Source organism: Myotis nattereri (assembly GCF_964212035.1).
Source record: "Myotis nattereri genome assembly, chromosome: 18".
Lineage (NCBI taxonomy): Eukaryota > Metazoa > Chordata > Mammalia > Chiroptera > Vespertilionidae > Myotis > Myotis nattereri.
Window position 1 is genome coordinate 23,264,581 of NC_138093.1, and position 11,020 is coordinate 23,275,600.

The window sequence follows — 11,020 nt, forward strand, 5'->3', positions numbered from 1 at the left end:
TGCAATAGTTTCAAAATCACTTATAAGCCTCAAAACAAATAAACAAACCATAAGTCCCCTTCATAACAGAAAAGAGACATCAAAAGCCCTCCCATTCATTCAGACCAGAGCTTTTATTCAGCCGCTTGAGGCCAAACTGACTAAGCAGATCCCCTCCCTGCCAACACCCACTGACACACACCACTGGCACACTAGAAAACAGTTTACCCAGACGCACTGATTGGAACAGCCATGGTGACAGGCGCTCACTCCATCACGCGTGGGCAAGTTCAAAATCAAACAGAAAGAGCCAGACTGAAAACGGGCTACTTGCGGTGTTGACCTCACCAACCACGTGCCTCTGAAACTTCCCAAGCATTACTCAGTCTTGGGGGAGGGGGTGTGTGGGAGAGGGGGAAGGGGGGAGGAGAGACAGGGGATCAAATCTTATTCTTCTTAAAAGAATATTTTTTAACTACCTGTAGGTTGTTTTTCTTTCTTGACTAATTCTCCTATGGAAAGATGTCTAGTCCACCTTAACTTTTAAAGGACATTTTTTCTCCCCGAACTGGTTTTTTGGTATTTCAGGGAATTACTAAAGGAATTGTTGCTTATTACGGGAGGAGTTGGACTCAGATAACTTTATACAATGATGATGCAGGGAAGGATGTGAGAATGCTGCCCATGTTACTGTCATTTTCCTCAAAAGAGCTCGGACTGCCTTATAAACATAAATCTGCTAATCCACACCCTAGCTCCTGGTCAGACAGCAGGTCTTAAATTTCTTTTTACGCTGAAGGATGTGTCTGTGTGAGTAGTTGGAGTTCACTTAGTCAAAATGAGCCTGAAAAGAGGTAGTGATTTTTGGTTTTCAAACTGAATGAGTCTTTATGGTAACATTTAGATAAGCTGTGTTGATCTAAAATGAACTTGACTTTTGAACGAATTAGAATTCGTTTTATTAGGATGGGAATGGGAAGAAGAGGAAAGACTTTTGTATTGGCTGAAAGATATACTAGTATAAGTTGCCCCTAAATGAGGTGGTGGTACCCAGTAGGGTTTTCAGTATGTCACTAACCCATAAGAAATGCTTAATCAGAACAGAGTAGGTAAGCAATGACTTTCTCAGTGATAGAACCACACATTTGTAAATAGCATGGCAGAAATGTGAAAAATAGTTTTATAGGGAAATAGTGGAGCTGATGATCATAAATAATTAAATTATGAGCTAGGCTAAGTTGAAATGTATTTGCAGTGATAATTTGGCTAATATGCCACTAGAATAATTTATGTTAAGTATTCCTTTTTTTTCCTTTCCCTTGAGTTGGCTGTTTGCATATTTTAGCTTCAACTTTTGGTAACTCATTAATTAATTTTTCAAATAGTTAGTGATCCCTTGATATTTATATACCAATATTCATGGTTCTGGTGTAGATGAGGCAGGATGCAAAAAAGTGTAATGCAGTATCTCCCGGGACTTTATAATGTTCCTGGGAACAGAGAAATACATCTACATACAAGTTAAATAAATAACATGTGAGTAAACAAAATACAAAACCAAAATAAGGGTATCACAAGATAAGTGATATTGAGGTTTTAAGCAACAAATGACTGTGTGTCCAAGTGAGCACTGTAAACACCAATGGGCATGGAAGGCTTCCTGGAGGAGGTGGTAGTACAGAACTTGGGCACCAGGGAGAGGGCATTTTGTGAGGAAGTTGAGGAGGCAATTTTTTAAAAAATTGTTATCAAAGGATATGCTCATTGACTTTAGAGGGGAAGGGAGAGAGAGAGAAACATCGATGTGAGAGAGAACATCGACCAGTGCCTTCGGTACACACCCAGACCAGGCTATTGAACCACAACTAGGTATGTGCCCTGGCCAGGAATCAAACCCGCAACCTTTCAGTGGTATATTGGACCACACTCCAACTGAGCCACACTGGTCAGGGTGACATATGCTTTTGATTAGACCTGACTAGCTGGGGAAGAGGTGGGGGCATTTATGTTGCTCAGGATGGTAGAGAGGTTGGAAAGGTTTGCCTAGATGTATAGAATCATGCAATTCTAGACCTGAAATGATCCTGAAACAATCAGCTAGTCCACTGGCTCTCACACATGGCTGCACATTGCAATCACCTACCCAGCTTTAAAAAATCCCAGTGCCTCATTCTGATGAAATCATCTGGGGTGAGACCTGGGCATCTCCATACTTACAGGCTCCCCAGGCGATTCTAATGTGCAGCCACAGTTTGAGAAACAATAATTTAGTCCAACTCCCCACTTTGACCAGGTAAGGACCGTCTGCAACTCTGCCCACGCATAGCGGGCTCTGTTCACCATTGCAGGCTGTTTGTCTTTGACAGAGTACTGTGTGCCACTCTGGAGACCTGGCCCAAGGAGTGGATTTTTGCCATAAACGTCATGGAGACCACTGAAAGCTGTTGTGCAGGAAAGTGGCACATTGAAAACAAACGGCCCTGTAACTTCAAGATGAAAAGAACGAAGGCACCCTAACCACACACGAGAGCGATGCTACCCAAGTAAGTACTCTCTCTGGAATTTTGGTTTGCATGTGCATATTTTGAATTAAAAAATAATATTGTGATAATCGCTGGGTCATCATATTCAGATACGTAGACTTGTGTTTCTCTACTTCTGTGGCGACTTCTCAGTTCTAGAAACAACTCTCTGCTGGCCAGTTAGCTCTGTTTTCTACATTTTCCTTTGATTTTCTCCTTAGCTCCGCAACTGTTTTTTGTTTCATTTCCTTTTTACTTTATCTTTCCTTTTCCTCTTCTCCAATCAAGGACCTTTGTTAATTGCTCACAATATGCTCATGCATATTTATATGTCTGCACCTCCCTATTCCTCTATTATCCCTAGGACAATGTTGTCTGATAGAAATATAATTTGAGCCACATATCTAAAAAGAAACAGGTTAAATTAAATTTAATATATTTTATTTAACCCAATAAATCCAAAATTTTATCATTTCAACATGTAGTCATTCTAAAAATATTAATGAGATATTTTGCATTCTCTTTTTGGTACTGAGACTGAAATATGCTGTGTTTTACAACTTAGCTTCCACTCTAAATTTTCAAACTTTAGAAATATGACACAACTAGAGGCCCAGTGCATGAAATTCGTGCAAGGGTAGGGTCCTTAGGCCTGGACATTGATCAGGGCTGATCTGTGGGGCGACCAGCAGGATGATCAGGGGGCCCCCGGTTGGCACCTGTCTTGGCCTGCCTGGTGGGGCCCACTCACCAGTCCCGCCCCTTGCCACCGCCTACTCGCTGGCCGGCCCCGCCCCTGACTGCTGCTGCCTCCGCTGGTCACCTCCCTTTGCAGGGCGATGTGGGACGATTGATCGGGGCAGGGGTGGCCCTGCTGGCACCTGCCTTGGCTGGCCTGGGCCTGCGGGCTGAGGGCAGCTCCTGCATTGAGCGTTTTCCCCATGGTGGTCAGCGCACATCATAGTGACCAGTTGTTCGCCGTTTGGTCGATTTGCATGTTAGACTTTTATTATACAGGATAAAGTTGGTTTTCGGGACAAGGGTTTTATTGATCATGTTTCAATTTTTAGATTAGAATTCAATGGAATTTAAAATTCGGTTCCTCAGTTGCATGGGCCACATTGGCCCGGTGGCTACTGTATTGAACAGTGTGGGTTTTATATGGTGGTGTTTCCTCATTCTGTGCCTTGAGAGGGTACTAGGTTCATTTTGAGGAGTTTTGAGTGCTCTACGTATTGATTTGCTTTCCTTAGGAGTATTACAGAAAGCAAGGTATGACAAGGATGATCATAAAAACAACCAAAGGAAATTCAGGACAAGAAAAGGGTGGGGGCTGTAACAGGAAATGGGGGTGAGGAAAGACAGCAGGCTTTGGTGCTCACCCCTAGTCAAATGCTATTTGGAGATAAAGAAATTCTACAGTAGTCAAGCAGCCAAGAGAAAAAAGGCTGTAAAATATGCCAGAATCGTGAGAGAGAGAAAGTTGGATTAAAAAGTGGATTTGTCTGTTCTCAGAAGAGCAATAGGAGTATCACTTACATAAAGTGCTAATACTGTACTTTTATAGAGCTTTTTACCTAAAGAATTTATACCCGGCCAACATGGCTCAGTGGTTAAGCATCAACCTAAGAACCAGGAGGCCATGGATGGATTCCCCATCCAGACACATGCCCGAGTTGTGGGTTTGATCCCCAGTAGAATGTGTGCAGGAGGCAGCCGATCAATGATTCTCTCTCATCATTGATGTTTCTATCTCTCTCTCCCTCTCCCTTTCTCTCTGAAATCAATAAAAATATATTTTAAAAAAAGAATTCAGGCTGTCATACAAATGATGATTCACTCACATCAGCAACTTTGGCCAAGAAAATGTCAAAAGTCCTAACATTGGAAGGCAGGCACAGTGCAGGTTATTTATTTATTTATTTATTTATTTATTTTTAGGATTTTAAAATTTAGTTTATTGGGGTGACACTGATCAATAAAACCATATTGGTTATCAAGTGTACAGCTCAATAAAACATCATGTGCACACTGCATTGTGCGCTCATCACCCAAAGCCAAGTCTCTTTCTGTCCTCAATGAACTTATTTTTATTTCACCCACCCACTTCTCACTCATCGTCACTTCTTACAGAGAGATTGTGTGCATAACCCCTAGTGAGTCTGCACTGTTCTTATACAGACTAGACTCAGTTTAAGGCAATATAAGCACTGTAATCACCTGATAATAATACTTAGCCTTCATTAGTCAAGCAAACAAGAAATAAAGTCAACAGCAGTGGGCAGACAGACCCTGTATGAGAGGAATTCCCAGGCCAGAGCCAGATAGCGCCCGAGTGGGAGCAGCTGTGGCCAGTAGTCAGCACGCTAATCTGCTCGTGCCAAACTGAGAAGATGGGGAGAGGAGGGGGTGGACAGACAGCACAGACCCCAGACCCGCTGCATATGCTTGGCCACTTCTTCCAGAGCAGGGCTTCTGTCTTTCTGATAGCCCTCATGTTTCTCATAGTGCTACCAGTTGTGTGGTTTGGTTTTGTTTTTAACTGAGAAAATCCCAAAGATTGATGACAGTAAATTCAATTACTTGCTTCCTAAAACTTAGAAGAATGTGTTATATATCTTCCCACCTTTTTTGGGAAATGGAGGTGAAGCTTGCTGATCATAAGAGCCCAGGTCCTGCAGAAATAAGTTCTCAAGTTACCATTTTGCTATCTCAGGATTAGAGAAAATCCTGATAATCATAGTGATCATGCTCAATCTCAAGGCAGCAGACATTTATTGAGCACCTATTATGTGGTATAGTAGAAAAATGCATTCAAAATTCAACAAGCACTGACAGGGTACCGACCATGTGCTCAGTACGGAGCTAGGCACTGCTCTAACAATAACAACTAGACTTAGAAAGTGCTTGTGTGCTGCTAGACTGTACTAAGTACTGTAGGTATTTTTTCTTATTCCCATTTTACATAATAGGTGACAGAGGCACAGAAAGGTTAAATAATTAAACTAGGACATGGTTTTCTCATTTCACCTAGATGTGAAATAACTTTTCAAAAATCACACGGCAAGTAAGAGGTGAAACAAGGTTTGAACCTCAGAGCCCCACCCTCACACTTTAGAGTTAAATAGATTTGGAGTTGAATCCCACCTCTCCGTCTACAATTGTATGACTCTGGGAAATTACTTAACCTTTCAGAGTCCTAGTTTCCTCTTCTGTAAATGGAGAAAATGACATGTGCGTTTAGAACTTTATAAGGATGATAAATAAGGCCTGCAAAGTGACTAGCACAGTGCCTGGCAGACAATATCATTATTAGGGGCTCATTCATCCAAGTGCATAATCAATCACTCAGTATGCACTGCTATGGCCAGTTGTTGAAATACGGAAATGCTTCCATGCCAGCTGGCAGAATCTCTGCCCTAGGCACCTTGTGTACCTCCCTTTCTGGACATTCAGTCCTTCCTGCAGAAGGCCACCCCCCCCCACCCCCGCCCCACCAAACGCAGGCACTCTAAGGGCCTCTGGGACTCTTCTGATGGTTAGTGCCTGTGTCACCCAGTTGTTAAATATTTTCACTATCTCCTGGTATAGATGGGCTTTTGCCTTCATTGAGAGCACAGCTAGGGAGGGGCCCTGGGCATGAGAGAGGAAAGTGATGAGGGCAATGATGAAGAATGCTTTATACGATGCAGGATGGCGGAATGCCCTGCTCAGGTGGGTCAGGAAGGCTTCGTGAAGTCTGGCTCTATAAATGACCTGTTTGGGTAATGGCTTCCTAGGTAATCACTAAGGTTCATTCTGTCTCTTGTTTTTTTCATTTTTGCTGTCTCTACCTAGTTCAGGCCTCATGACCCTTTGCCTAAACTCCCACAAGAGCTTTGAGTGGTCCTCTCTATAATTAAGTATACTGACTGTTCTAGGATCCATTCTGTGCTTCTCTTACTCAACAACCTTTAGTAGCTCCCAGTGGCCCATCTCTTCATTGAGCCATCTATGACCCACTATCACGGAGGCCCAGCCTCTCTTTCTAGCCTTTTCCACTTACTATGATGCGTGGCATACCTGTCAGGTGGGAAGTTCCCTATCAGGGACTCTGTTGCTCCTGCTGCTTGGAATTTGTGGATCCTACTTCAGGATTTTTCAATACCCTCCTTAAATACAACTTCTTTCTCCCATCTAAGTCCCTCCCCACCCACTATGTCTCTTCTCCCGCCCCAACGTGGTGTTGGGGGTGATGTGTTTTGATAACTATCGTACATTGGTTGCTTATTATGTGCCAGGCTGTTCCAAGAGCTTTGCATGTTACCTTGTTTTAGCCTCACAAAAACTCTTAAGGGGTAGGCACTATTATCATCTTCTTTTAAGATGAAAAAAGACCAAGGCACAGAAAGGTGAAATAACTTTCCGAAGGTTACCCAGCAAGTAAAAGGTGGAGCTGGGATTCCAACTCAGGAAGCTTGTCTTCAGAACCTGTGCTCTTAATCAGTGTCTTATAGTGACTGGTAACTCTCCAAGAAAGAGAGAATAGAAGAAAGTATTTCTCATGTTATTGCTCAAAATATGCAGGTTGCTTTGGTAGTTATTTGTGTTATTATTGTATGCCCTTCTTTATGTGAGCTGAAAATTCCTAGAGGGGAGGAGCTCTGGGCCTCATGGATGGGTGTCTCCGTTGCCATCAACCAGTTGTGGGCATAGGTAATGTTACTGAGCCACTGCATCCTGTGGAGGCCTCTGATTGCAAATTGGCCATAATCAAGCCCACCTTTCTTTCACTATTGTTTCTCCTAACTAAATACAGCGAGTCCTCAAATAATGTCATTTCGTTCGACGTCATTTCCTTATAACAATGAGATGTCATAGGAACTTTACTCTTGTTTATGTCTGTTAGCCTATGGTAAAAATTGGTTTCATTATACATCATTTCACTTAAAGTCACAAAACCTGGCAATGACATTGCGTGAGGAATTACTATACACCACTTGGCCAAATCCTAGTCAGGCTAACTGTTCCACACAGACTTCCAGAAAACTGTGCATAGTTTCATGATTCAGATTGTGGCTGAGCTGTCATTCATGTTCTGCATACAGAGCAGATGTATATGTGAATTCTCCCTTTTAGAGTTGGAGAAACTCAAGTGTCTGGAGGTTACGCACCCAGAGTTGTCAGGCAGGTCTGTGCTGGGGTTTAAGTGGGACTGTCTGGAACTGACTCTCCAGGAACCCAGTCCAGGACCCTGGACAACCCTGTGGTGGTTCTGCCCTAATGTCATGTACTGAGGGTCAGTAGATGGTTGACTGACCAGAAAATTCTGGAACACCCTTCCCCAATGTTTTTACCTTGGCACAAAATAAAATTATGACATCACGATGAGAACACAGGACTTCTCTATTTATATTCTTAGAACTGGCTAGATTTTTCCAAGGGTGACTAGTCAGCCCTCCTGCTGGAGAGAAATCATTGTGGAGAATCTGTACCACCTTCCATGGCAACCTATGTGACAACTGTGCTTGTTGTTAAATCTAGAGAACAAAGTGATAGGTGCTGGCCTTTGTGCCTAGACACAATTTCTTGATAAGCAATAAAAAATGTAGGAACTTTTAGAACCTCCTTTTTCTTTTTTTCGGGTTTACAATTAACAGATGAGAGAGAGAGAGAGAGAAAGAGAGAGAGAGAGATTGATTTTCTAGGGGGCAAGGAACTCATACAAAATTAGTATCTGCTAAATACCGTGCAGTAATACTATGTTGTTATCCAGGGATATCCCTTGCCACGTTTTGCTATCATCTCCACCTCTGCCAGGGGTGACCAGAGCCTTTCAGGTGTGCGCCGCCTTGGAAATGGAGGCGGGGCGTGGGGTGATGAGGCAAGGGATCCGGACTTGATTGCAGAGCAAAGTCCACCTGCACGATGCAAGTTCGAATGGTTTGTTTTGCTTTGGTTCTGGCAAGCCAGCGCCCAAGCCAGAACCTTTTCCTACAAACAATACAGGGCCTAAGCCCCCTCCCCTATCACCTACTTTCTGAGCCCAGGCGCCCCACCCGCCTGTCGCTCTCCGCCTGCACACCGCGTCCCCTTTAAGAGCCTGCTCCGCGGGACTAACGTTCGAATGGTTCTGGCGCCCCTCCTCGGGCTCCGATTGGCCGCGCGCAGCTCGTGAGGGCGTGTCGGCCCGCCCCAGAATGGTTGGCGGCCCTTCGCGATTGGCGGGTGGGGAGCTTATATAAAGCGCCGGGCGGTAGGGCTGCCCTCAGTTAGCGACCGGACGGGAGGCTGGGTGTTTGTCTGCGCTGGAGGGGACGTAGGGGTCAGTGAGCGCGTCATCGAAATCGGTCTCTCGGCGTCGTCTTCAGTTACCGAGGGTCCACCCCTGGGGCCGACTTCCTGAGGCCTCCGACTCCACTCCCCGCGTGTGACCGGGAGCCCGGGCTCAGCCGTCACCCCCGCGCCCGTCCCCCGGAGAAGGGTCGGCAGGCGGGATGGAGTTCAAGCTGGAGGCGCACCGCATTGTCAGCATCTCGCTGGGCAAGATCTACAACTCGCGGGTCCAGCGGGGCGGCATCAAGCTGCACAAGAACCTGCTGGTCTCCCTGGTGCTGCGCAGCGCCCGCCAGGTCTACCTGAGCGACCCGTGCCCCGGTCTCTACCTGGCCGGGCCCCCGGGGACCCCCCTGCAGCTGCCCGCGGAGCCGGCGGCCGGGCCCTCGGCGGGCTGGGGAGAGCCGCCCCCGCCGCCCGCCGCCGGGCTGGAGACCGAGCCGCAGCCAGCACACCCCGCGGCCCCAGGCGCGCTGCGGGCGGGTGACGCGGAGCCCGCGACTACCGTGACCTGCGCCAGGGACACTCTTCAGGGCGGAGAGGCGGCGGCGGCGGCAGGGGGAGCCGGGGACCAAGCCGGAGGCTCGGACTCCTTCCCGGAGGGGCCCCGGGAGACTCGCCGCGACTGTCGCTGCCCCCCAGGTGTGGAGGGCCAGCCGGGGGCGCCGGGCGCGGCTCCCCACGGTGACTGCTGCGCGGAGGACGAGCCCCCTGCGCCGCCCCCGCTCGGCCCCAGGAAGCGCCCCGCGGCGGGGGCGGGCGGCTGTGGCCCCGCGGGCCGCCTGGCGCCCGGCTCGACCCCGGTGAAGAAGCCCCGCCGGGACTCGGAGGAGCGGCCGGGCCGGGCGGAGGAGGGGGAGGAGGAGATGGAGACCGGGAACGTGGCGAACCTCATTAGCATCTTCGGCTCCAGCTTCTCGGGACTCCTACGGAAAAGCCCGCGGGGCGGCGGGGAGGAAGCCGAGGGCGAGGAGCGGGGTCCGGAAGCTGCCGAGCCCGGGCAGATCTGCTGCGATACGGCGGTGCTGAGAGACATGAGCCCGTGGAGCACAGCCATCGAGGCCTTCTGAGCCCCCGGCCCGCGCGGCTGGAGCTTGAGCATCGGGCGTCCCGACGGGAGAATGGGCTCCTGCCGGCCCCGAGGGCGCCCCGGAGACCGCCGGCGCCGAGCGCCCGGGGAGACGGGGTGCTGCGGGGCGGCCCGGCCGCGTCGGCCTCTCTGGGGACCTCTCTTGAGACTGGGGAGCGTGAGGCTTATCGCAGGAGGACGGCCGTTCATGTGTGTGTCTGTGTGTCTGTGTCCGTCCGTGTGTTTCGTGAATTAAGACTATTCTGTCCTCCCGGAATGCTCGCCCTGCCCCCGGGCGGAGGAGAGGGGGGCCGACGGGGACTTTCCTGCACCGGCCCCGCGAGGAGGAAGCGGCTCACCGGGCCGGGAGTTCCCCCGCGCGCCCGTGGCAGGAAGGGACTTCACACCCGCGCGGCCCGGAGCGGCGTTTCCTCGCAGATTTCATCAGACGAGAGCGATTCGGTCTGGAATAGAGACTCGTGTGACTTCTCCCTCCCCGCCTTTCTCTCGCCCAAGAAACGTTTTGACCCCCCCCCCATTATCCTGGGAAAGGGGACCCCACAGGGAAAAAAGCTTGATGGACTTCACAGAAGAGTTCAGGCTTGGAAATACGGAGTTCTAGAGAAAAGATCTATTTTTAAAAGCTCTAGCTCAAAACGACTACACAGTGCTTTTAAAAAGTGTTTAATGCAACAAAGTTTACAGACAGGACCCCTAAGTGAAAAGACCTTACGGTTTTGTAGATATGGTGACTCCAGTCTTTGTTGTATAAAGGTTGGGGGAGCTGATTTTTTGTACAGTATTTTCTCCTTCGTTGTATGGATTTTTTGTATAAAAATGTAACTTCACGTGTCTGACACGTATTAAATATTTTGAAGCAACATCACTGCCTCCTTGTCTGTAATCACCTGTCTGGGTTGGGAGGGAGGCGAGGCGGGGAACTATGGTCCCGGCTGGGAAATGGAAGGTGTGGCCCTTAATATCAGGCCGGCACAGCCGGGGATATTGTTTGCTGACTTCACTAAGTATCGGGAGGCTCGTTTAAGTTTCTCCCCATCAGAGGCCTGCTAGTAGATACTAATATCAGTGGCCTGCCAGTTTTTTTAAACTCGCCACTGCAACTGCCTTTTTCAAA

General features: G+C 48.0%; 1 protein-coding gene across 1 annotated transcript; it reads left to right on the top strand.

Annotated features, from left to right (window-relative positions):
- Positions 1-8,798: 8,798 nt before the first annotated feature.
- Positions 8,799-10,768, top strand: IER5 (immediate early response 5). The gene has a single exon (XM_081112890.1). The coding sequence runs from the start codon at positions 8,978-8,980 to the stop codon at positions 9,884-9,886; it is 909 nt and encodes a 302-aa protein (XP_080969016.1). The 5' UTR covers positions 8,799-8,977; the 3' UTR covers positions 9,887-10,768.
- The last annotated feature ends 252 nt before the right edge of the window (positions 10,769-11,020 follow it).